Source organism: Hippocampus bargibanti, linkage group LG14, assembly GCF_051943395.1.
Source record: "Hippocampus bargibanti isolate YZ-2025 linkage group LG14, ASM5194339v1, whole genome shotgun sequence".
Lineage (NCBI taxonomy): Eukaryota > Metazoa > Chordata > Actinopteri > Syngnathiformes > Syngnathidae > Hippocampus > Hippocampus bargibanti.
In genome coordinates this window covers 19003629-19030223 of record NC_142747.1, presented here as the reverse complement: position 1 = coordinate 19030223, position 26595 = coordinate 19003629, and the positions used below count along the sequence as shown (strand labels likewise).

Sequence of the window (26595 nt, the reverse complement as noted above, 5' to 3'; positions counted from 1 at the left end):
AAATTACATGTCACAGTTTTAAGCAATTTTTTGCGAACTTGAAAAGCAATATGGGAAATTTCTTTATTCGGGAAAATTGCGTCATTTTAATGCGACATTAATTTTAGTATTATGTTCGATCAAGCCTAAGCAAATAACTTTATTCCCATGTCATTACGAATAGTTGCGAGACGTCTTAGAAAATATTTAGAATTTTGAAACGCATTTGCATGCAGTTTACAGACAAAGCGCTAAGAGGCGCTAAGTATCGTAACATCGAATCATTTGAAAACAAAGACGAAGAAGACAGACTACAGTTTTCATGCAGGGTTGGAGATGGTACATTTTGAGGTTATGAAAAATGAACTGTAATTAAAATAAACAAATGCCTCAAATATTTTCATGTAGTGATCGATTTTTATCTTACAATCTAATCTATTTGTAAACCCTACTTTATTTCTGGAGTACGACTTTCACTGGTTAACACTGACAGGCGGCTAAGGTAGGCTAGTTTTGCTTCGAAGAATGATGGATCTATTTGACGACCTACCAGAGCCCACTCAAACCGGTGAGTAACTGCGGTTTCTCGGGTAAAAGCAGACTTCGTGGTCATGGTCTGCTGACAGCTGAAAAGGCGGTCGTTAGGTCACAAAATTCACTTGAATTCGTTTTATCACAAAGAGTAACACATAAATTACTTCTATTGGTTATGCTGATAATAAAAATAACGTGTGTTTACATCACCTTCCGGGGGTCAAAAGGATACTGACAAATGCAATACCTAATACTAATGTAAATCAGATGCTGCTGTTGGTTTAAATTTTGTTGTTCGCACAGTGGAGATATTTATTATTTATATGTATTAGGTGAGTCATAAATGCCATATAAAATTTATTGGATGGCTGTTTATGCTTCACGAAAATGCTTTTTCCCGGCAATATCTCTCGCGACTGGTGTCATTTACATGGATGGAGACTAGACAAACACAAAGATATCATGTTTAAAAGTTTATTTTGTTGTAGGCCTGGTTCACCTCGGGTGTATGTTCTCTCGCAGCTTGTATACAATGGACCACAGAGAATCAAGGCCAAATTGAGGGTGCTTGTTAACTGATAATACAGGATGTGTTCAAGCAGGATGAGAATGTCCTTGAGTAAAGATAGAGTTGTCGGAGTTTGTGAAAAAAAAAAACCCAAAGTGCCTATTATTTGGACAGGGAGGTGTCTTGGTCTAAAATCTAAAAATGTCTTATCTTCGACAGACATATTAAAAAAAGACTATTGTTGTTTCATAAACATCTTAACTACTTGCTTTGACAACTGCTGTATTTGTGTGTTATCAGGTCCTGGCTCAGCTACCATTACAGTTTCGCCGCAATCTCCCAAAGACATTGATGAGAAGAGCTTCAAAAGGAAACGAGAAGATCCAGAATGTGAGGTGATTCCGAAAGACAAAGAAGAGGAGACCAAGAAAGTTTGTAGAGAAGGTTTTCACTTTTGCCACCATGTCCGACACTGCACGGCGTCCATGACGCGACTCGGCTAACTGTGCGTTCGCATGTCCAGGCCTCCCTATACTGCGAGGCTACGTGGCAGCTAGGCGCGGCGAGCGTGAGGAAATGCAAGACGCTCACGTTCTACTTCCCGACATGAGTTGCTGTCTTTCAACGCTGCCTGCTCAAATGTAACCCACACACCTCCATTTATACATAAACACACACACACGGGTGTGGTATTTTACTTTTTTCCACTCTGCCAATATTTGTGAATATTGTCCGATGTTACTGAAGATCTAGGGCATCGTATTTTGCTGTGTTTGACGGTCATGGCGGCACTCGGGCATCAGGCTTTGCGGCTGAGCATCTTCACCATATCCTGGCAGCAAAGTTTCCTCGAGGTGAACAGTGAATACAGAATTAAGACGAGGTCTACACGTGTGGGTGTTTTACAATAAAATACAGTGATACATCGGTTTACGAACCCCTTGGCTTACGAACTTTCCGGTTTACGGACGTTAAATTTATGAAAATTTTACCCCAATAAGTGAGGTGTCGTTCGCAAACGAGCCCGTTCTCCTAACATGAAAATGGCAGCCGTCTCATTTTTGTCCTCTATTCCCCGCCCCCAGTCTTCGGTTAAAGCCAAGTGATTGGTCAATAATGCAGCAGTGAAGGGAGGTGGTTTAAAAATTAAAGAGACAGGCAGACAACAAAGAGAGAGTGAGAAAATGGATAGACAATGAAATTTTGACTAGTTTCAACTTTGATAGTTCAAAGGCAGAGTGTAGACTGCAAGGTTAAAATTCCCATCAATCAGGCTCCACAAATAACCTGCACTAGCTATCTATACACTTGATGCAAAAAGTTATCAACCCAGCTAAACAGAACACAATTGATGAGGAACAAGGTAAAATTATTGCAGAGAAAGCACCTACAAGAGATCATACCTCAAGCTGGTGAAATAAGAAGGTTAAGTTCCTCATCAAGTGCTGATGAAAGCGGCCACTTCATTCTATCAAGCCATCAACGACCATCACAAAGGTAAAAAATGAATGACTTTATTAATTATAATACCATAGCACATTTATTATACATGCGAATCAAACCTCTGAAGATGGAGGACACTGATTCGCTGTGGCGACCCCTTGAAGGGAAAAGCCGAAAGGAAAACAAGAAGAATAAGCATATTTATTATACATAAAATAAGGTATATTTTGTGTAGTTTTAAGGATTACAAAGTAGAAAATTATGTTTTATGAGGACCTGGGAATGGATTATTCTCATTTTAATGGTTTCCTATGGAAAATTAATTTTTGGGATACACACTTTTCGCCTTACACACTCTGTCTGGGAACCAATTAAGTTCGTAAGCCAAGGTATCACTGTACATATATCCACACGGAACACACACTTTACTCTGTGTTGTGTATGTGTATGTGTGTGTTCTTTTCAAGGTGAATGTGAGAACTTGGACAAGCTGATCAAAAAATGCCTAGTGGATACTTTCCGCCAGACAGATGAGGACTTTTTGAAAAAAGCCACAAGCCAGTAAGACTCCCGATTAGCTTCTGCGAAGAGCATTAAGTAACTATTATCTGTGTTTCACAATTACTTTTTTGTAGTTCTTGGGGGGGGGGGGTTAAAAATCGTATTTTTATTTTATTTTTGTAATTATTTTTTTTCCAAATGTGAAAGTAATTTTGCCCCCCAAACTCCACCATCTTGGATTTTCTTTATTTGTTATCCTGATACCAAACCAGCTTTCACACTATATTTATCCAAGATTCAGTTACATCATCATACAACATGGGCAGAATCAAAATAATGTCAAATTAAATGCTTTCTCATTAATGAATAAATCCTTGTCCACTTTATGAAACAGGAAGCCGGCGTGGAAAGATGGTTCCACTGCAACCTGCATGCTAGTGCTGGACGACGTGGTTTACGTGGCCAATCTGGGAGACAGTAAGGTAACAACAGTGGCGCACTTGCAAGATGACTCGGTCCCATCTTGATCAAGAGTATTAAATAAATGATTAAAGGACAACCGACATCATAAAAATGTTTTATAGCATCTAAAATACCCAAAACACGCAGGCTGATATTTTTAGTCAAATGCAAAACACCAATCAAAATGACTTAAAGTGTCCCAAAACTACCATAAAATGAACTTGGAACTGGGGAGATTCAGAAAGTCCCGCCCCCTTGTTCGTGACATCACTATTGGTCACACACTGCCTTGCTCCAGAATCAAAACAATGGCTTCAGAGAGTTCAGATTCTGAGAAGATGCTTTCTTGTTACTCATCCAGTTATGAATATGTTGCCTGTAGTTCTGAAGAGGAAAGCATAAATGTTTGCAATCGCTTAAAGAAGTCCTTCAGTATCAATTCAAGCCGTCTGGATGTATGTAGCACCCAGAAAATGCACAAGATGGCGCACAAACAAATAGATAGCTAGCTAGGCAGCCAGCAACGGTGACCCCGCTCAACCGGGAATAACTCAACTCGATCAAGCTAGCTAGCTAATAGAAAACTAATATGCGATGAATGCTCAAATGTTTTGCGATATTCTTAACGTTGCATTTTGGCAGGCCGTTTTGTGTCGAATAGAGGAGGAAGTAGAAGCCTCGGAGAAGCAACCGACCACACTGGCGCTCAGTCGAGAGCACAACCCAACTATCTACGAAGAGAGAATGAGGATCCAGAGAGCAGGAGGAACCGTCAGGTACCTTGAAGATGGAGGATGTTTCCTTCGAGTACAGTGACCGCGGCTTACAAATGCTTTAGCTAATGATTTTTTCGCCTTACGAACATTACGTTCGCGATAATATAATCGTGGCATACAAACTATTTTTCGGGAAGCACACGGAGCGCCACAATGAGTGATGTGTCATTCGCGAACGAGCCGGTTCATGGAGCTGGATCTCTGAAGTGAACGAAGCTGAAAATGGCAGCCTGCTTTTTTTTTCCTCTCTTCCCCGCCTCCTCTATTCCCCGCCCCCAGTCTTCGGTTAAAGCCGCACGTGATTGGTCAAGATTCATGGTTCGGAAGGAGGGGACACACGCAGCAATGAGCGGGGGAGGGGTTACAGAAACAGAAACACACACACGAAAAGGAAATGACAGAGCTTGAAACAAATAAAAAAAGTGACAAAAAAACAAAAGTGAGAAAATATATCAAAAACACAGTGAAATTTGGACTCGTTTCAACTTTGAGTGTAGACTGCAAGGTTAAAATATCTCATCAAACAGGCTCCACAAATCACCCGCACAAGCCATCTGTACAATTTGAAGAGAACATACAAGCAATGGAACCAGCTATAAATGCAGTTTCTAGTGTGTCTGCCTGCATCTGTTGCTGTTGCAATATCACACCTTCTAAGAAGTAGAAACCAGAGCTCCTTGAGACACTTTACGCAAAAAGCTATCCATTCCATCAAGCCATCAACGACCATCACAAAGGTAAATAAAATGACTTTATCATACAGTACAGTTTATTTCTTTCATTACAATACCATAACACATTTATTATACATAAAATAAGGTATATTGTGTGTAGTTTTAAGGCTTATTTAGTAGAAAATTATGTTTTATGGGGACCTGGGAACGGATTATTCACATTTTAATGGTTTCCTATGGGAAATTAATGTTTGGAATACACACTTTTCGCTTTACACACACTGTCTGGGTACCAATTAAATTCGTAAGCCAATGTATCACTGTATGTACAAATATGTAGGACTTTTCAAAGGCGCAATCTGCAAAAGAATGACACTTTGCTTCGCTGATGTCTTTTTAATTCACATAGTACTGGATATTTTTGTGGTATGGATGATGGCTATGTTTTTTGTTTGTTGCAGGGAAGGGCGGGTGCTGGGCGTTCTGGAGGTGTCGCGCTCCATCGGAGATGGCCAGTACAAGCGATGTGGCGTCATTTCCACCCCTGATATCAGAAGGTGTCAGCTGACAGCCAATGACAGGCAAGAACCGGACACAGGGATACACATAAAAGAAACCCAAAAAAAAATATATTGATCCTTTGGCCCTCCTCAGGTTCATCATCCTGGCTTGTGATGGCTTGTTCAAAGTTTTTTCTGCAGATGAAGCCGTCAGATTTGTCTTGGATTTCCTTCAGGTACACTAAGGGAGTCATTTTTAGTTTAAAGGACAACCGACGTCACTTTTTTGTTTTTTAACTGACACCAGAAAAACGTTTTATAGCATCTAAAATACCCAAAACACGCAGTATGATATTTTTAGTCAAATGCAAAACACCAATAAAAATGAGTTAAAGTGTCCATAATCTCCCAAAAAATTGAGCTGCGAATTGGGCATTTTCAGAAAGTCCCGCCCCCAGTTCGTGACGTCACGCCAAGACGTCTTGCATTGCTGGAGAATCCAAACAATGGCTTCAAATTCGGAGAATATGCTTTCTTGTTACACATCCAGTTATGAATATGATTCAAATAGTTCTGAAGAGGAAAGCATACATGTTTGCAATCCATTAAAGAATTTATTTGTGCCATTTTGAGGCAACATTGAGGGAAAATCTCTCACCCAAAAAAAAGAGGCACAAAATGGCGACATCCTGTGGCCACCTCCGTTTACACAGGCTGATAAATTCCTTCCATGGAACTTGGACGCCCTCTTCTGGCGGCTTTTGGGTGCAACACGAGGTCCCCAGACCAAACAAGTACAGCAAAATACATTGACGTGATGGAAGGACCATCAATGTTTTCAATGTTAGCGCTTTGTTCCAGCTTCAGCTGTTGTTAAAGCGCTATATTAACCAATATACTATATGTATTGCATTGTATTTTGGACAGCTGCCCTCATTTCAAGCTCATATAACTCCAGACCCATATAATTTGGGAATTAACTCTTTTTTTTTTCTGATGAAAGAAGAGAGTCTAAGGTTTCTGACACTGTATTGAATGTTTACATAGTCCTAAAACTCAATATTCTGTGGGTCCTGGAATTCAAGTGAATATGACAAAAGCCCTGGCACTGGAGTGGACACATTTTTGCATGTTTGGCAGTGAATGAGTTAAGGATCCCTGGAATTTGGCAAAAATATGCTAAAATGACTGCTTCAAACAGAAATATCATTTTTTCCCATGTCGTTTTAGAGTTTTTTATGCGTCCCGACTAAATTTAATGTTGCTCTGTTTATTATTATTTTTGTTTAAGATTATTATTATTTTCATATTTATAATCCAGTTAGATGCAACTCAATCAATTTAGCCCTAAAATGACCTCTTGGGTGAAAAATTGACGTGTGTTTGTAGTACTAAACACATCTTATTTCTCATAAAACGTTTTGCTGTGTAACTGTAGGACAATAAGTTAACGGACAAGGAGGAGCAGTTTGAAGTGGCCTGCCAACAGTTGGCTAGCGAGGCGGTGCGACGCGGCTGCGCTGACAACGTCACCGTCATTTTAGTTTCTATTGACTTCTCAACACATGAACACACACACACACTTGTGCAATGACTTTGTTTTCTAATAAAAATGATGCATTCACAGGCCGTTGTATTTTCTCTTTGTGTTCAAGACATCTATTTGCTGGCTAGTTAGCTGGATATCTGGTAGTTCTCTATTGGTTATCTATTGGCTAGCTAGGTAGTTAGCTGGCTGTCTATTAGCTATCTAATGGCTAGCTAGCTGGTTGGCTGGCTATCTATTGGCTATTAGCTAGCTGGCTATATATTAGCAAGCTAGCTTTCATCTTTGAGTTATTCCGGGTTCAGTGAACGCTGGTGCAGGCCGTTGTATTTTCTGCTTATGTTCAAGACATCTATTAGCTGGCTAGCTAGCTATCTATTGGCTATCTACCTAGCTAGTTAGCTTGCTATCTCTTAGCTAGCTGGCTGTGTATTACCTAACGGCTAGCTGGTTGGCTGCCTATCTGTTGGCTATTAGCTTGCTGGCTGGATATATGTTGGCTATTAGCTAGCTTGTTTTTTATTTATTTGAGTTATTCCGAGTTGAGTGAACGCTGGCGCATGTGGCTGCCGCTGCTCACCCACAGAACAAGTGATCCAGTGACTGTAAAGTGACCTCGAAAGGCGCCTATAAATGAAATGTATTATTATTGAACACAAAAAATATATATCTGAACACACTTTTTGTGGCAAGTTTATGTTCTCATTTTCCATAATCAAAAAAAAAATTCAATTTTTGCAATATGTACTGATCTTAAAATGGAATCATTTCATGAAATGATGCATTCACATACCGTTGTATTTTCTGCTATTATTCAAGACAAAGCAGCTGTCGACGCTTGTATATCTTGACACCCCCCCCCCTCAAAAAAAAAGTCATTTTAATTCCCGTGATAAAATGATAAAAATATGCTAATTCTTCATGGAACACTAGCAGAGTATTATCTTTTTCAGTCTGAGGAGCTTGAAATTTAAATGTCCCACGCGCTGTGATTCCTGCAATGCCTCTCAGGCTTGAGCTTTTTTTCTCTTCTTTGTCTTGTTCTTCGGAGTCTTTTCCTCTGTTGTTTTCTTTTCAAAATTCTCTCCTTCCTCTGTCGTTTTTCTCTTGGAATTCTCCGCTTCCTCTGATGTTTTCCTCTTGAGCTTCTGTTCTCCTTCATCCACCTGCTCCATGGCATCCCACACTTCATCCACATCATCTTCCTCTTCCTTCACTTCCTGCACGTCTTCCCCCGCCGCGCCCTCTCCTTCCTCCAGCTTCCGGCTGGCGAGCAGCAGGCAGTTGAGGCGTGATTTCAGGTAAACCTTATGCTGCACCCGTCTGCTTTCCAGGCTGTGGATCCGTAAGCAGCGATCCAGGCCGCAGGATGCCACTAAGGGTTGCGAGGCGTGGCACTGCAAAGCCCGCACGCCACCGGATAGGCCCTTAAAGCACCCCCGTACCAGGCCTTTTCGTAAGTCCAGGATGGCAATTTGACCGTGCGTGTTGCCGACTACCACCGAACCCCCCTCGGCGGGGAGAGACAATGTCGTCAGTGGGTACTCCCCATAGGTTGCCTCCAGTACGGGGCGACGTTGGGGTGTTAAGGGGTCGTACACATGGATCTAGGTGGAAAAAAAGCATATTTGAATGCTTAGAACTAAGCAATGAATGGAATGCAATGGAAACTTGTACTTGTTTCAACTTTGATAGTTCAAAGGCAGAGTGTAGACTGCAAGCTTAAAATTCCCATCAATCAGGCTCCACAAATAACCCACACAAGCCATCTGTACACTTGATGCAAAAAGCTATCAACCCAGCTAAACAGAACACAAATGGTGAGGAACAAGGTAAAATTATCGCAGAGAAAGCACCTACAAGGGATCATTCCTCAAGATGATGAAAGAAGAAGGTTACGTCCCTCATCAAGTGTTAAATGCTGAGGAAACCGGCTACTCCATTCCATCAAGCCATCAACGACCATCACAAGGGTAAATAAAACGATTTTATTATATAGTACAGTTTATTTCTTTAATTATAATACAATAGCACATTTATTATACATAAAATGAGGTATATTTTGTGTAGTTTTAAGACTTAGAAAATTGGAAAGTAATTGTTTTATGGGGAAATTAGTTGTTTTATGGGGACCTGGGAACGGATTATTCTTATTTTAATGGTTTCCTATGGGAAATTAATTTTTGGGATACACACTTAACCTTGCACACTGTCTGGGAACCGATTAAGTTCGTAAGCCAATGTATCACTGTATAGTACTTCCGTGTTTTTGTTCTATTAACCTTAACTTCACTGTAAAGTGTCCTTGAGAGTTTTGAAAGGTGCTTAGAAATTAAATGTATTATTATTATTATTAACCTGCATTTTTTTGCTGCTGTGAAATGTCACTTTCTCCAGTGTGAGACGATTGAAGGCGAATCGAATCTAAAGTGAAGATGAAAGATGTCTGCGTATCAAAGGAATGCGGTGCATTCCGGGTTTACCTGATGGTATCCCGTGCAGGTCACCAGCTTCTCGGATCCCGGTATGAAGGCCATGTCTTTGACCCAATGTGGTCTCTGTAGATCCAACCAGTCGCTTCGCAGGTTCTTAGCGGTGAAAACAGGCTTGTCCGGGTTCTCCAGGTCCCACACTTTGAGGCAATTGTCCTTCCCACCGGTCGCCACTTTGTGCCGGTGTTCCGAATTCTGCCTCATCCTGGCTACGTCGCTACCCACGCGGATCTCCACGGAGGGTTCGCGACTCACGTCCCTCCACACCCGGAGCAAACCGCTGTCGGCGCATGTCACTAGCGCCGCGCCGTCGTCCAGCACCGCCATCCCGACGAAACTGCCTTCGGCCGGGTCACCGCAGCTTCGCGTGTCTGTGAAGGTCCCCTTTTCCACGCTGAATGTCTTGACAGTTGCGTCCACGGCGGCAACCAATAGTTCGCTCTCTGTCGCGTCGGCCCAGCACAGAATACGGACCTCGTGTTGGCGGCTCAGATGCGAGCTGTTGCAGAAGTTGAAGGCTTGTTTGCGGGACACGCTGACGCCCTTCAGTATGCCGGTTTCCGATCCAAGCCATACGGTGCACGGGCGGCTGCTTTCGCCCATCTCGCTGGTTAGAAGAGGGCGTCTTCGACACGAAACACTAATATTGCTCCGGGATCCAAACACGCGTTTCCTCTGTGGTTGCCGAGTCGCATATTGATGACGCTAGCATAGCTTTTACATCTTCCTCCTCCTTCTTTCTTTGAGTAACAATACGTTTTTTACTTATTTGTTTATTAACTTCATGAGTGTGCAGGTATTGGAGAAAGAACTATACAATTTATTACGTCCCTCCTCGAGGGGCGAAATATTATCAAACGTCACAATGCCTGCTGTTTGAAACGCCGGTTAAAACGGGTAATAAGTTACAGGACACGTGAGCGGTCATTCTTTTTTCATTCAAAATATTTTTTGAAACAACGTATAAAACAAAGATATAAAAATATAATTAAAGACGTTTCACCGTCAAAACACACTTCCATTTTATATCTTGATGAAAATGGTCGCGAATTCATTTGAAAGCACTTCCGCTCCGAATGAATTAGCCGCCTCCAAACCCTTGCGGGCTAATGGAAAAGCAAGGCACACATAGGAACTATTAGCAATGATTCGTTTTTGCGGTTTCCGGTCAGAGGTGCACCACATCCTGTCTTGGACAACCGATGGGATTTTTTAATTTTTTTAATGGCATGCAAATGTGCAAACAAACCAAGTAAAGGAAATAACAATGCAAACAACACTGCAAACAAAGCAGAACAATATCAAACACACTGGTTTTGAACAGCTCATGGAGCATTCCGCTTCTAGAAATCAAAAGTGCATCTCAAATGAGCGGTTATTGTTTTTTTTTTAATTCAAATGGCATGCAAACAAACAAAGTAAAAGAAACAAACAACCCGGCAAACAAAATATAAACAAAATCCAGCGGTCATTCTGGTTGGCGCGACGGGTCGTTTATTACGTCATTACTAGTCGCCGGGAGAGCTTTGCGCATGCGTATATGGGCCGCCCGCTCCATTTTGGTTCGTCTTCTTCCTACTTAGCACCTTGTTTGTGTTTACCGTTTTCCCCTTTTGTGCATTTGTTTAAACGTCTCGATAATAACAGACAGTGTATAGCAAAAGAGTTGCCGTGCATTCTTTTTGTCACACTTTGAAGCCATCTTCGTCTGGAAATGGACGGAGAAGAGGACGAATTCTTGTCTGGGAGTCATTCTGGTAAACACTTTTTTTGCTACATAACAAGTCCACGCAGTTCTTTGTACAGTGTACGAAATCTCATTGACGCTTTTGTACACGTGGTGTTGTTTAATTTCTCTACAATGGCCTTCGGACGAAAAACGTCTCATTTATAAGTTAGAAAGAACTCTCTCGAAACAGGAGGACGTTTAATTTAAAACAAGGAGACCGCCTTTATCAATAGCGAAGCTTTGATACGATTATCAATATTCAGGCCAATGTAGTGTTTACGAAAGACACATTAATGGCGACTAGTCTACTTGGGAATTTTTAGAACCCTTTGCCAACTCAAGGAGTACCAGGCAAATCTATGGACGCAAACAAATGAAAACGTGTGCATAACTGCTCCTCCTGCAATTATTATCGGCCAAATGAAAGAGAAAGATGGAGGTTTGGGAAAGAAAACAAAGAGAAATAAAACTAATTTATCGGGTGGTTAGTGCTAAATGCAGACCGTGGTTGATGTGAAAAACAAGCATAGTGAACAATGTATTTAAAAATTGTGCCTGGAATTAATACATATCTATCAAATGTATCAGCCTTCATTTGTGATGTCTTGAAAGTGTTCGTTAAATCTATTTTATCCAGATGACGGAGGTGGAACTCCTGTTCAGGATGAGCATCAGACATCGGATTGTGAGGACAGCAACAAACATCATTCTGAGGTCAGAGTTAACAACATGCTCAGTGACAGTAACAACAATGACATAATCATAATCATAATACATTTCCTTTATAAGCGCCTTTCAAAACTCTCAAGGTCACTTTACAATCACTGTATAAGTTTTTTTCTGTGGGTGAGCAGTGGCCGCCAGATGCCCCAGCGTTCACTCAACCCGGAATAACTCAAATAGATAGAAAGCTAGCTAGCTAATGGATAGGTAATAGACAGCTCGACAGCTAACAGCCAGCCTAATAGATAGCCAGATAGCCAAGACATCTAATAGCTAGACAGCCAGATAGCTAGCCAACCAGCTAATAGATAGCTAATAGCTAATTTATGAACAATGTTGTTTCTAAACTCAACTTTCCAAATATGGCTCATTGATTTGTGTTTAAACAGGAACAAATAATCAACAACGTATACACGCTTGAACAGCTTATCCGCGGAAATTACTATATACATTTTTTTTGCAAACCTACTGTCATGGCGAATGACAACAAGCTACAAAATAAAGAATTAAGATGTAAACATGATTTTGTCGTTTTGCATCAACAGGACGAAGGCAGCAACGATGAGGACCCATCCTACAACAAACGCAAATACGACAGCGACTCCGACAACGAGGTCCGTCGACGTGGCGACAGCGACTCCGAGGCAGAAGCACCCGATCCCCATGGCGACAGTGACAAGGGGAGCGACTCGGAGCCCGAGGCTCCCGTTCCCCACAATGACCAGGGGAGCGATTCAGATGTGGATGTTCCTGTTCGTCATCACGACCAAGGAAGTGACTCGGACACCGAGGGGCCAATTCGGCCTAATGTGCAAGGGAGCGACTCCGACGTGGACGCTCCTGTTCGTCACAGCGACCAAGGGAGTGATTCGGAAGCAGAGGCTCCCATTCGTCGCGATGTCCACGGGAGCGACTCTGAGGCAGAGGCTCCCATTCGTCGCGATGTCCACGGGAGCGACTCTGAGGCAGAGGCTCCCATTCGTCGCGATGTCCACGGGAGCGACTCTGAGGCAGAGGCTCCCATTCGTCGCGATGTCCACGGGAGCGACTCTGAGGCGGAACGTCCAAAACCTGTCGACAGTGACGACGACGACGATGATGACTCTGCAGGCAAAAAACGGATGAGCGTATCAGAGGATGAGGTTCCAGTCAAGAACAACGCCTCGGAAAACGAGGAGCGAGATCCGTCATCCCCGATAAAGCACGCGGGGAGCAGCTCGGACATGGAGGAGGACAGTGTCAAAATAGCGGCGGCGCACGGTGACGCTGACCACAATGACGCCGAAGCAAAAGCCTCCGCCGACAGTGACTCTGATACGGAAACGGCAGCAGGATCGAAGGCGGCGGCGTCCAAGGACTCCGCCGATGAATCTGAGAAGAGCAGGACAGGAAAGTGGAAGGCCGTCATGCGGTCGGACAGCGAGGATGATGACGAGGAGGACGGCGGCGGCGATGGGAGGAAGAACGCAGACAGAGATGCGGGTCGTGACAAAGAAGCGCAAGCTATGCAGAAAACGTCTGACAACAGCACGGACGATGATGAACAGCCAGGTACAGTAAAGTCTTGTTATATCGATATCGGATATATCGATAGTCCCGGTTATATCGATACTATTTCTATGCACGCACAGAGAAAATTACATGCAAACAGGGTCGGATATATCGATAGTCCCGGTTATATCGATATTTTTTCGGACTCCCTTGAATATCGATATAACGAGACTTTAATGTAATAAGCTCAAAACACTTATAACAGTGTCTGAAACTCAATGACAAAAAGTTAGCGGACACCAGGGCTACGTTTCCGGTTCGTTAGGCAGTTTGCATACACGGCACGGCAGCCAATTAGAAGCCTGCTTTGTGTTTCGGACTTTTCCGAGCGTTATAAGGTCGTGCATTTGCATATCATTTTCCAAAGAAAATGCACAGAACCTCAGCCCCAGAAGAAAGATTCAAAAGAAGCTAACTAAATTTATGACGCTACAAAAGGTAAATGTACATTATCCCGTGACTGTAAAGTGTCCTTGAGAGTTTTGAAAGGCGCTTAGAAAGAAGCGCTCACTTGGCGCGTAGCAGTTTGCTTGTAGCGTTTGCTTTATTGAATAAAGTAAACGTTTGATTTGAAGAAGTTGTCGGCCACCCGGGCGGAGACATTTGCTAAATTGTACGCGTGATGTAAAAGTAGCACGCCCTGATCATCCGGGCAGAGGTCATTTCAGACACTGCTAATAACATCCTGCAAGGGTTCAATGTGCCTCACAACAAGAGGTCCCTGGTCTCAAGTTTGAATCTGGGCTTCTGTACGCAGTTTCCATTTTGTATGTGATCTTCCACCATACCAAAAACACTTCTCGTGGTTGTATAATCTGAGCGGGGAAAGTTGTCTTAACAACAGTAGCCAAAATGGAACTGTATAGTGCCACTTAGCAGTTTTTTTTTGACGACGATACTAGTGCAGCGTGTTCTACCGGAAACAAATTCCTTGTGTGTCCTACATACTTGGCAATAAAGATGATTCTGATTCTGATTCTGATGTGCTCTGATCAATTAATCAATAACGGGTTTCAATGTGCCACAGTGAAAAGGAAGAAGGCCATCTTGTCGGACAGCGAGGAAGACGAAGACACGGAAAAACCAGGTGAAATAAGGACACGGCCGTGGTGCATACCTGTCAACCTGCGAGACACTGCGACCTGACTGACTCAATTTTTTTCTTACGTACTGAAAAAAAAACAGACACGTGTGGAATATTTTATTGCGCAATTTTATTAACAAGATTTCACATGTAAACATGAATACTTAAAAAAAAAAACCACATGTCCGGAGATGTCACACTTCCGGACAAATTGCGTCCATAATTTGTAAAATCACTTCAAATGACTTCTACTGAGCGCATTTTGCAAACATTCCACCGCATATCGCAATATTTTACGTTTTACGCTCACCCACAGAAAAACTCATCCTGTGACTGTAAAGTGACCTTGAGAGTTTTGAAAGGCGCTTATAAATGAAATGTATTATTACAGTAAAGTCTCGTTATATCGATATTCAAGGGAGTCCGAAAAAATATCGATATAACCGGGACACTCGATATATCCGACCCTGTTTGCATGTAATTTTCTCCGTGCGTGCATAGAAATAGTATCGATATAACCGGGACTATCGATATATCCGATATCGATATAACGAGACTTTACTGTATTCTGATTATTGTCACAGTTTTTTAAAACCATATCTCTAAAGATGTTTTTAAAATGAGAAGTATCTCAATCTGCTCTTCTCGTACAACCTTCAGCTGTGAAGAGGAGTCGTGCAGTTTCCGACGATGACAACTCCGACAGTGACATGGAGTCAGGCGGAATTGATAAGACCATGGCGGCTAAGCTACGCGAGTTGGGTTCCGACAGCGGCAGCGATGAGGACGAACGCTCCAAGGCCGCGGCGGAGAACAAAGACGAAAAGGCGCTGTTTGGGAGCGACAGTGACGATGACGACAATCAGGAAGAGTAAGTGCGGCGCGGAATTTGATTCAATTGGAATAGCCTTTATTAGTCTTGCAGTGGAGTGCAGTTCACAGCAGCAAAGTGATGAAAGTAAGAGTAAAGGAAAGGAAGAAGTAGACAAACAAAATACTGTGATACCTCGTTTTACGAACTCCTTTGCTTACAAACTTTTGTTAAATTTATGAAAATTTTACCTTGGCGTACACATTTTTTTCGGGATACACACGGACCTGCCTCAATGAGTGATGTGTCGTTCGCGAACAAGCCCATTCTAACAACAAAATGCCAGCCGACTGTTTTTGTCCTCTATTACACACCCCCAGTCTTCGTTTAAAGCCACGTGATTGGTCAAGAACGCAGCAGTGGGGGGTGGGGGGGGGGGGGGGGGGTTAAACATTAAAGAGACAGGCAGACGACAGAGAGTGATAAAATGGATAGAAAAAAAGTTAAATTTTGACTCATTTCAACTTTGATAGTTCAACAGCAGAGTGTAGACTGCAAGGTTAAAATATCCCATCAATCAGGCTCCACAAATAACCCGCACAAGCCATCTGTACACTTGATGCAAAATTGATGAGGAACAAGGTAAAATTATCGCAGAGAAAGCACCTACAGGGGATCATTCCTCAAGAGGGTGAAAGAAGAATGCTATGTTCCTCAAGTGTTCGACAGTACAGTACAGTTTATTTCTTTAATTATAATACCATAACGCATTTATTATACATAAAATAAGGTATATTTTGTGTAGTTTAAAGGCTTAGGAAATTAGAAAGTAGAAAATTGTTTTATTGGGACCTGGGAACGGATTATTCCCATTTTAATGGTTTCCTATGAGAAAATACTTTTTGGGATACACACTTTTCACCTGTCACACTGTCTGGGAACCAATTAAGTTCATAAGCCAAGGTATCACTGTACAGGAGCCGCTGTAGAGGCACTCCACAAAATAAATAACAAATGACACATATAGTCATTCAATCTGAATCACTTTATGCACCGTCTTGTTTGTATGAAGCAGTTCTAGATGAACGACAAGATGATCAAAGTGTCCTTTTCACCAGTGGATCAGGGACGTCATGGTGGAAGAGGCATGTCTGCTACATTCTAAATGTTGAAAGCAAACACAAAGCCATACCATCCATTGACGAAAAGAGATTGTCTCACATCTCCTGTCCCACGTAACTGTAAATCCGCTTCAATTCCAAGCTGCGGCAGTTCCACTTTTTCATCGTCGCTCTGCGCTGACGCTAATTTCTTCTCAATGTTCTGTTCAATGGACATATGGAGTAAACAGAAATATAAAACTGTTATATCTGTTCACATTGTAACAGAAAAAAAGTGAAGGCTAACGAACATTTGAATCATTTTATCTTATATGTTTTTAATTTAACAGTTCCACAAACAATGAACTCTGCAATTAATTGACAAAATTCATTTTCACTTGGTGTGATTTGATATCTATTGACTGTTCCTCATGTATTTCAGGAAAATGATAGCAGACATCTTTGGTGAGTCTGGTGATGAAGAAGAGGAAGAATTCACGGTGAGTACGAATGTCTTCATACAAAGTGTCATTTTAAATGTCAACACTTTCGTGTTCAACTTACAGCGATACCTTGGTTTCCGAACCCCTTGGCTTACGAACTTTTCAGTTTACGAACATTAAATTTATGAAAATTTTACCTTGGCATACGAACTTTACCTTGGCATACGAACTTTTTCACTTACTTTTCACCTTCCACTGTCTGAGAACCAATTAAGTTCATAAGCCAAGGTATCACTGTACTTCAATGAGAATCCATATCAAGGTGCAGATACGGGAGGTTATTTTGACTCTGCAATGAGAACTGTTCCTACTTTTTTAATGCATTGATTTTTATTTTTATTTTTTTCACAGATACCTAATTTGGAAAGATCAAAACATGCTAAATTTAAAATCAAATTTTAGGTGCAAAAGTTTTAAGGGCAGTTTGGAGCCTTGATATCACCACATACTGTGGATTGCTTATTATTATTATTATTATTATTATTATTATTATTATGATTATTAGCTATCTCTTAGCTAGCTAGCTTTCCATCTGAGTTACTTCCGGGTTGAGTGAACACTGGCGCGTGTGGCTCCCGCTGCTCACCCACTGCAAAACTTATCATGTGACTATAAAGTGACCATGAGAGTTTTGAAAGGCATTTATAAATTAAATGTATTATTATTGTTATAATGCTAAAGCTACATCTGTGTTTGTATTCACAGGGTTTCAACCAGGAGGACCTGGAGGACAACAAGGAGGATGTCAAAGCGAAGCAACAACAAATGCAGGACTCGGATTCTGATGAGGGCATCCGCCGCAGAGGCCTAGAGTAGGTTTTTTTTTTACATACACGCACACTCATGTTCTTCAGGCCTGTTGAAAATTCATCCTAGGTGCCATTTATGTCCCGCCATATATTCCAGTCATAAATGAAAAAGTGTCTTCAGCCGTCATCTGGACTTCTTTGAAGGTGTCGGACGTTTCGCTTCTCATCCAAGAGGCTTCGTCAGCGAATTAAAATGTTGCTGGTAGCTCTGGCACAGACGTATTCCAGTCATAATATAACTCGACAGTGTCCGACACTTTCTAATCGACTGGTTAGCACAGCCACCTCACGCTTTTTATCATGTGTCTTTTTCAGTACTAGCTTCTTGTCCGACTTTGACATGATGCTGGCGCGCAAGAAGGCCATGAGCGGCAAGCGGCGGCGCCACCGAGACGGCGGGACATTCATCAGCGACGCCGACGACGTGGTCAGCGCCATGATCATCAAGATGAACGAGGCCGCTGAGGTCTGACTACAATTATTAAAATCACTTCCACTTATCAGAATCATCTTTATTGGCCAAATATGTAGAACACGCAAGGAATTTTTGTCCGGGAGAACACGCTGCACTAGTATCATGATAAAAAAGACATGACAAATAGGTATAATATAGAGGACACTAATAAAGGCAAATCTAATCTACCGTATTTAGAAAAAAAATATCCTGTGACTGTAAAGTGTCCTTGAGAGTTTTGAAAGGTGCTTATAAATGAAATGTATTTTTATTATTATTACAAAATGCATTGTGTGTCGCTTTGTCGGTCAGGGGCGCTCCTTCAGTGACGTCACGTACGGATTCGTCACCAACTCAAAAACAAGACTTCCGGAATATTCAGCGTGAATCTTAAAACGTAAAATATAGCTATATGCTGTATAATCTTTGTAAAATGCGCTCGGTAGAAGTCATTTGAAGTGTTTTTACAAATTATGGACGCAACTTGTCCGGAGGTGTCGGTTGTCCTTTAAATGTCTGCTGAATTTGGTGAGCATGGAGAAGGTGGTGGGCACGGTGCGGAGGGTCTAGTAGGATTTTCCGCACTCTTGTCTTGAGGACTTGCACAGTGCAAGAATCGAGAGTGGATAGGGCGGAGCCTCATATATTTTTTTAACGCCTTACTCTCTGTCCGTTGAAGTCGGATTTTTAATTCGGAATTCCACCTTCACTTTTTTGTTCTTGTTTCAGGAGGACCGAACGCTCAACAGTGCCAAGAAACCGGCCCTGAAGAAGCTCACTCTGCTGCCTCAAGTGGTCATGCACCTTAAAAAGTAGATACATATTTTCATTTATAACCGGGACTATCGAGATATCCGACCCTGATGTATTTTGTGCGTTAGAAATAGTATCGATATTTCACATTTAAAGTGGATACATATTTTTTTCATTTGTTATCGAGACTGTATTTGCTGAACTTTTTGATTTAAAAAATGGGCTTAGTTGCTACATTGGCTATCTAATAGTTGGCTAGCTGGTTATCTATTAGCTGTCTATTAGCTAGCTGGCTGGCTATCTATCCGGCTGGCTTGCTATCTATTGGTTAGCTGGCTAGTTGGCTGGGTATCTATTATCTATCTATTAGCTGTCGATTGTGGCGCTAACTGGCTATCTATTAGCTAGTTCATGGCTAGCTCGCTAGCTTTTTATTTATTTGAGTTATTCCAGGTTGAGTGGTAGTCAAGTGGCTTGTTTTGCGTGGAGACTCATGGCAAAATGAGCTATCAAGTTAGCTATCTCGCTAGCTATCTATTTGCTATCTAGCTCCCTGGCCGGCTATCTAGCTAGCTATCTATTAGCTATATAGCTGGCTGGATACCTATCTAGCTAGCTAACTATTAGCTATCTATTGGCTAGCTTGCTAGCTTTGCATCTATTTGAGTTACTTCGGGGTTGAGTGAACGATGGCGCGTGTGGCTGCCGCTGCTCACCCACAGAAAAACTGATCCAGTGACTGTAAAGTGACCTTGATAGTTTTGAAAGGCACTTACAAATGAAATGAATTATTATTATTATTATTATTATTATTATTATTATTTTTATTATCCACACCCTAAGTCCTGTTATGTGCTTACCCAGGCAGGACCTGAAGGACACGTTCATCGACAGCGGCGTCATGTCGGCCATCAAAGAGTGGATCAGCCCGCTTCCTGATAAGTCGCTGCCGGCACTCCGGATCAGAGAGGAGCTTCTCAGGGTCCTGCAGGAAGTGAGTACAACAACAAATGTGATATTCTCCTCTAAAATGTCGCGGTTTGGAATTGAAGCGGATTTACATGGGACAGGAGATGTGAGACAATCTCTTTTCGTCAATGGATGCGACAGCTTCGTGTTTGCATTCAAAACGTAGCTTGTAGTAGACATGCAAATTTCACCGTGACGTCCCTGATCCACTGGTGAAAAGGATGCTTTGATCCTCTCCTCTTTTATCTAGAATTGCTTCATACGACAGAGGGTGCAGAAAGTAGTTGGGATTGAATGACTGTGTTGTCTTATAATAATAATAATAATAATAATAATAATAATAATAATACATTTCATTTTGAAGCGCCTTTCAAAACTCCCAAGGTCACTTTACTGTCACAGGATAAGTTTTTCTGTGGGTGAGCAGCGGCAGCCACATGCACCAGCGTTCACTCAACTTTCAGATAGAAAGCAAACTAGCTAATAGATAGCTAATACCTAGCTAGCCAGCTCGAAAAACACTGGATTTTTTTCTTGTGACCTGGTTATTCTACATTTCCAAGACTTTTTCCATCCGTTTGCTTTTAGCTGCCCAGTGTCAGTCAGGAGACACTGAAACACAGCGGGATCGGTCGCGCCGTCATGTTCCTGCGCAAGCACCCCAAAGAATCTAGATCCAACAAGGACCTGGCACTCAAGCTCATTAGTAAGCACCCATCACGACACATCCGACCGACTATTTCCTTGTTTCCATTTTCCCCTCAATCTCATTTCCTGTTGTTACATCACAGACGAGTGGTCACGGCCCATTTTTGGTCTCACGTCCAACTACAAGGGAATGACACGAGAGGAGCGACAGCAACGTGACCTGGATCAGCAGATGCCTCAGCGCAGGCGACTCAGGTAGCTACGATGCTTACTTCCTGTTTTTCGGATTGCACTTCTTTTCATTTGTATTATGCTAACTGGCTAGACCCCTCTCATCATCATCATAATTATCATTGTTATTATCATCATTATCATCATCATCATCATTATCGTGGTCTACACTCCAGTAAGGCTGGGCTACCTTAGAATGTTGTTTTGTTTTTTAACAAGCATTATATTTATACCACTTAAAGGACAACTGACACCATTTTTTGTTTCCTAACTGACATGAGAAAATCGTTTTATAGCATCTAAAATACCCACAACACGCAGGCTGGTATTTTTAGTCAAATGCAAAACACTAATAGAAATTACCTAAAGTGTCCCAAACCTGTTCGCGATGTCACACCAGGATACTACTTCACAAACTGCCTTGCTCCAGAATCTAAACAATGGGTTCAGAGAGTTCAGATTCGGAGAAGATGCTTTCTTGTTACTCATCCAGTTATGAATACGATTCAAATAGTTCTGAAGAGGAAAGCATACATGTTTGCAATCGATTAAAGAAGTCCTTCTGTATCAATTCAAGCCGTTTGGACCCCAATGTCGCGCCCAGAAAATGCACAAGATGGCGCACAAGCTCTTTTTGAAATGGGCTGATTTGTCCGCTGGGAATTTGTGTCAACTTACACCTTCTTTATGCGTGTTACCGCAATTGGCTGCGACACACAACGATTCACCATCACCCTATTTATTTATTTATTTATTTACAGTCTGTTTTAATTAATTACAATACAATAGCAAATTTATTCTACATAAAAATAAGGTATATTTTGTGTGGTTTTAAGGTTTATTTAGTAGAAAATTATGTTTTATGGGGACCTGGAAACGGATTATTCTCATTTTTAATGCTTTCCTATGTAAAATTTATGTTTGGAAGACACACTTTTCGCCTTACACATACTTTCTGGGAACTAATTAAGTTCATAAGCTGCGTTATCACTACGTCATTCATTTAAGGTGCCCCTTGTAATGTGGTACACCTTATGTATGGAAAATGTTTTTAAAAAATGTAATTTGTTGAAGGCGCCCTTTAAATTCCAGAAAATCTGGTAATTTGTGCTGATCGATAAAATCAATACACGGCCCAGCCATACTTTCAATTGTCTGCTCTCTCTTCTTCGCTCTGTCCGTCGCTTCTCTCCTTATCCTCTTTTCCTACTCTTCCCCTTCTTCGTCATCCTCTTCAGTCAGCTTGTGAAGGTGGAGAGGGTGGCGGAACCGGATGTCTTCTCTCCACCTTGCAGGTTCTCTCATCGCTATCATCTGGCATGTTACACGTGAAGAACATGTGATCCATTGACACATGACTTGCTTGTTGTCATTCCCTCCCTTTATTTGGAGCTCATCGTGTGGTTACATGTGGATTTACAGTCCCAGAATAGGGACATTGATGTTTGTTGAACACCAAAGGTGCACAGTACTAACTGGTTGGTATCTCTGATTAATTAGGTGTGTTGTTGCTTGTTCTCCAACACACATGAAATATACATATTTCCGTGAACCAAATACATTGCAAATGAACCCCCGTTTTTTTTTTTTAAAGGACAACCGACGTCTCCGGACAAGTTGTGTCCATAATTTGTAAAATGGCTTCAAATGACTTCTACTGAGCGTATTTGACAACGATTCCACCGCATATAGCTATATTTTACGTTTTAAGACTCGCGCTGAATATTCCGGAAGTCTTGTTTTTGAGTTGGTGACGAGTCCGTACGTGACGTCACTAAAGGACCTCCCCTGACCGTAAAAAAAGACGCATTCTAGCGGTCCTTCCATCACGTCAATGTATTTTGCTGTACTTGTTTGGTCTGGGGACCTCGTGTTGCACCCAAAAGCCGCCAGAAGACCAGAAGAGGGGTTTCCAAGAGGCTCGCACTGAATATTCAGGAAGCCATTTCCAACGGAGCTTGGATGCCATCTTCTGCATTTTCTGGATGCTACATTGCTGTCATTGACGGCTCGAATTGAGATGGGGGAGGACTCCTTTCATCGATTGCAAACATTTATGCTTTCCGGATGATTTGCGTTCGACAATAACCGCATGAGATTTGGCTGGAGCAGATTTGGTCGTTAGCATTTCCATGCTGACCTCGTCTCCTTCTTTTTTTGTCTACGCAGTTCTGGAGGATTGACTCCCCGTCGAGACCTGGAGAAACAGTTGACGGGAGAAGAGAAGTAAGTTTAGTGGAGAAGATTCTGCCAAGAGTGATACTTTTTTTTTTTTTATTATTATTATTATATTTAGAAACGCCAGGATTTTGTTTTCACGCACTGATTTTGAATCTACCCTAATTTCTTGTTTCGCACATCAGGTTATATAAGTACAGTGATACCTCGGCTTTAGCTAACGATCGTTTCGCCTTACGAATGTTAAATTCGCGAGACTATAAACTTAGCATACGAACTAGTTTTCCCGATACACACGGAGCGCCACAATGAGTGATGTGTCATTCACGAACGAGCCGGTTCTTGGAGCTTTATCTCTGAGGTGAAAATGGATAGAAAACAGTGAAATTTGAACTGGTTTCAACTTTATTGATAGTTCAAAGGCAGAGCGTAGACTGCAAGGTTAAAATCCATCAATCAGGCATCACAAATGACCTGCGCTAGCCATCTGTACGATTTGAAGAGAACATACAAGCAAGGGTAAAGGTAAAAAGGTAAAGGTAAGGTAGAAAGTTCATAAAGAGAAATAAAACTACTTTATTATATAGTACAATTTATTTATTTAATTACAATATCATAGCACATTTATTATAAATAAAATAAGGCATATTGTGTGTAGTTTTAAGGCTTATTTAGTAAGAAATTATGTTTTATGGGGATCTGGGAACGGATTATTCTAATTTTAATGGTTTCCTGTGAGGAATTAATGTTTGGAATACACACTTTTTGCCTTACACACACTTTCTGGGAACCTATTAAGTTCGTAAGTGAAGGTATCACTGTAATATGGAATATATTTACCAATACCTACAAAATTAGCGATTATGTTCAGCAAAATGTGATTGACGAATAACATTGAAATTAGTCTGATTTTTTTATTTTTTTTTTAATTTTTTGCTTATGTCCACAGAGCGTTGCGACCAGGTGACCCGGGCTTCTGCGCCAGAGCCCGCGTCCCGATGCCCTCCAATAAAGATTACGTTGTCCGGCCCAAATGGAATGTGGAGATGGAGTCCGGCAGAGTGAGTGACCGTGTTTTTTTTTTTTTTTCAACCTTCTGCAATTTTAGTTTTTTGCTCTTCCAAATGTGCTTATATGAGTCCATCCCTAACAAATTGCAAGTCCAGTGATACCTTGGCTTACGAACTGAATTGGTTCCCAGACAGTGTGTAAGGTGAAAAGTTTGTATCCCAAAAATTAATTTCCCATAGGAAACCATTAAAATGAGAATAATCCGTTCCCAGGCCCCCATAAAACATAGTTTTCTACTTTCTAATTTTAAAACTACCCAGAATATACCTTATATTATGTATAATAAATGTCCTTTGGTATTATAATTAAAGAAATAAACTGTACTGTATAATAAAGTCATTTTATTTACCTTTGTGATGGTCGTTGATGGCTTGATGGAATGGAGTGGCCAGTTTAATCCACGTCCCCTCACTGCTGCGTTCTTGACCAATCACGTGGCTTTAACCGAAGACTGGGGGTGGGGAATAGCGGGTAAAAACAAGCCGCTGCCATTTTGTTGTTAGAAGAACGGGCTCGTTCGCGAACTCATTGAGGCAGCTCTGCGTGTATCCCGAAAAAAGTTCATATGCCGAGGTAAAATTTTCATAAATTTAACGTTCGTAAATCGAAAAGTTCGTAAGCCAAGGGCTTCGTAAACCAAGGTATCACTGTAACAGTTAACATCACTGAGTTGCCGTGTTTCTCCTCAGGGTCCCATGAAGAAAGGGATGTCCCGGGTAGACAAACAGATGCGTCGTTTCGCAGACATCCGTCGACTCACCAAGCCAGGACACGCCGTGAAAATCAGTGTGGAGGGAAATCGCATGCCGCTCTGATTTTTAACGTCTATAGCATAGCTTTGAAATTCTACTCCGAGGGTCTGGAGCTCAAATGAGCAGCTCAGAAGTCTGATATCCATACCGTTCGTTTGTATCAGGTGTATTGCGATGGTAACAATGCAAGAGGGCGGCTATCCAGAACTGCATTTTGACGTGTATGCTCTATAGGAATTATTTGCTTTTCTTCTCTCATTTTTTTATTATTATTTTACGTTGGGTGCAGTTCCACACAAAAGAGAGTTTTTACTCTAGCCGTTTTTAATGGTCATCCATGAAGACCATCCGTTTGGGTGCACAGTCTCACTTGTCGCCAACATAAGTCAAAACATGTCCTCTACTCTAACAGATGAGCATGTTAAATAATGGTCAAAAGCGAGATGCATAAATTAAATGTCAGTGTCGTCACTCTCTCCTGCTGCTCCAATCAGAACTCCTCAACGTATGCTGATGTCACAGCTTCTCCAGGGTCAGTTTGTTGAGCCTTATGTGCATTGTCCTATTATGGGTCCAGGATAATTTTCTAAATAAATAAAAAAAAAAAACAGTCGTCCTTCAGTGTCCACTCATACTTAATTGACATCATTGTTGTGATAATAGGAGATGCCAGTTGTTTACGGAGGTGACGCAACAAATCACGAGATTTTTGTCGCTGGTAGGCAAAAGCAACAATGGTGAGTATGGACAAAGCGAATTACTGTAGCATGAAATCTGAACAATGCTATGATTATGTGCGAAAGCTACCGTTAGAAGTCCGAGATTTTCTTAAAATGCATAATAAACGTACTTTGTACGGCAAAAACGTACGGGTTGACAGGTATGCTTTTCTTTGTACTATCAGGAGTTAACATGGCCGACGTTTTATACAAACACACACGCTATCTCCATTGTACTGAATTGTGAAGACTTTCATTAAGCTAAACCGAAAACGAAACGCATAAGCTTACAAAACTGATAGCACTCGCTAACAACTGTTGTGTTGGGAGGCTTTCTGCCTACCGGAAGTTAGCGGCCCATAACGTGATCATAACAAATGATGACACGCTGGCATCTACATGAAATGTTCGTGTACTAACAGATGAGAGACTTAATATGATGAACAGGTTGTTAATTTGGGAGATATGCATTGACAAGTATGTTTCAGTTTCACATTGACAGTGAAGTCCCTTCTGTGTGCAATCAACGTTGATAAACATTTATTTTAAAATCTATGGTGAAAAAACTCAAAATGAAGAACCGGTAATCTTCTTGTTTTCTTTTCACTCGCCATCACACGGAAAAAGAAGTGTAAATGTTCCGTGACGTAAATGTTCATCACAACCAAACCAATGGCGGTTATGGCGGGAGAACGGCGACGATTGCTTTTGGTGAAACAAGGAAATGTCGACGAAATCGTGAGAGAAACCTTCATAATCATTTCCATCTCCTTCGAGTGAAACGCACCAGAAAAACCGACGTGAATTGGCACGGGGAGCGTGTTCGAAGACTGATATGTTTGGAAGGAGTGTCCATTACGTCGATCGGGAAGCAAGCGGACTGGTCCAAAGTCGACCGCGAGGAGCGCAAAAAAAAAAAAAACACAATTTGTGTGTGTAAGTCATATATATATAGTTATTTTGCACTGCCCCGTAATAATTTTATTGGCCTCATTTTCACAATAACGATTTTTTTTTTAATAAAATAACGCAGGTAAATCTTTCACCCATGACTTTCGTCACCGGAAGTTGTTCGCGTTCAGCAGTTTGCAATTG

At 41.5% G+C, this 26595-nt stretch overlaps 3 protein-coding genes across 4 annotated transcripts; 2 read left to right on the top strand and 1 right to left on the bottom strand.

Moving 5' to 3' along the window:
• The first annotated feature begins 123 nt into the window (after positions 1-123).
• On the top strand, positions 124-7186 carry ilkap (integrin-linked kinase-associated serine/threonine phosphatase). Its single transcript, XM_089014189.1, has 10 exons — positions 124-547; positions 1322-1465; positions 1545-1662; positions 1769-1875; positions 2932-3025; positions 3360-3447; positions 4070-4203; positions 5339-5458; positions 5532-5613; positions 6816-7186. Exons 1-10 carry the CDS (start codon positions 505-507, stop codon positions 6969-6971), a joined length of 1086 nt encoding a protein of 361 aa, XP_088870315.1. The 5' UTR covers positions 124-504; the 3' UTR covers positions 6972-7186.
• Positions 7184-10118, bottom strand: wdr74 (WD repeat domain 74). Its single transcript, XM_089014188.1, has 2 exons — positions 9407-10118; positions 7184-8530 (listed from the first exon to the last, which is right to left on the bottom strand). The coding sequence occupies exons 1-2, from the start codon at positions 10016-10018 to the stop codon at positions 7931-7933; spliced, it is 1212 nt and encodes a 403-aa protein (XP_088870314.1). The 5' UTR covers positions 10019-10118; the 3' UTR covers positions 7184-7930.
• Positions 10119-10949: 831 nt separating this feature from the next.
• On the top strand, positions 10950-25396 carry iws1 (interacts with SUPT6H, CTD assembly factor 1). Of its 2 annotated transcripts, XM_089014346.1 has the most exons (15): positions 10950-11172; positions 11782-11858; positions 12413-13418; positions 14446-14505; positions 15163-15373; positions 16856-16913; positions 17622-17728; positions 18041-18191; positions 18909-18991; positions 19797-19926; positions 20490-20607; positions 20693-20804; positions 22950-23006; positions 23908-24019; positions 24719-25396. In XM_089014346.1, exons 1-15 carry the CDS (start codon positions 11130-11132, stop codon positions 24842-24844), a joined length of 2451 nt encoding a protein of 816 aa, XP_088870472.1. In that variant the 5' UTR covers positions 10950-11129; the 3' UTR covers positions 24845-25396. The 2 variants fall into 2 exon arrangements, with proteins under 2 accessions (XP_088870472.1, XP_088870473.1); XM_089014347.1 differs by lacking the exon at positions 14446-14505.
• The last annotated feature ends 1199 nt before the right edge of the window (positions 25397-26595 follow it).

Bases quoted from the DNA above. Each gene is read 5' to 3' on its own strand.
- ilkap (XM_089014189.1), top strand. From the start codon at position 505: ATGATGGATCTATTTGACGACCTACCAGAGCCCACTCAAACCG. The intron at 1,876-2,931 runs GTGAACAGTGAA...GTTCTTTTCAAG, and splicing joins GGCAGCAAAGTTTCCTCGAG to GTGAATGTGAGAACTTGGAC. The intron at 4,204-5,338 runs GTACCTTGAAGA...TGTTTGTTGCAG, and splicing joins AGAGCAGGAGGAACCGTCAG to GGAAGGGCGGGTGCTGGGCG.
- wdr74 (XM_089014188.1), bottom strand. From the start codon at position 10,018: ATGGGCGAAAGCAGCCGCCCGTGCACCGTATGGCTTGGATCGGAAACC. The intron at 8,531-9,406 runs GTAAACCCGGAA...TTTTCCACCTAG, and splicing joins CCTGCACGGGATACCATCAG to ATCCATGTGTACGACCCCTT.
- iws1 (XM_089014346.1), top strand. From the start codon at position 11,130: ATGGACGGAGAAGAGGACGAATTCTTGTCTGGGAGTCATTCTG. The intron at 18,192-18,908 runs GTCTGACTACAA...TTCTTGTTTCAG, and splicing joins AGATGAACGAGGCCGCTGAG to GAGGACCGAACGCTCAACAG. The intron at 19,927-20,489 runs GTGAGTACAACA...GTTTGCTTTTAG, and splicing joins TTCTCAGGGTCCTGCAGGAA to CTGCCCAGTGTCAGTCAGGA.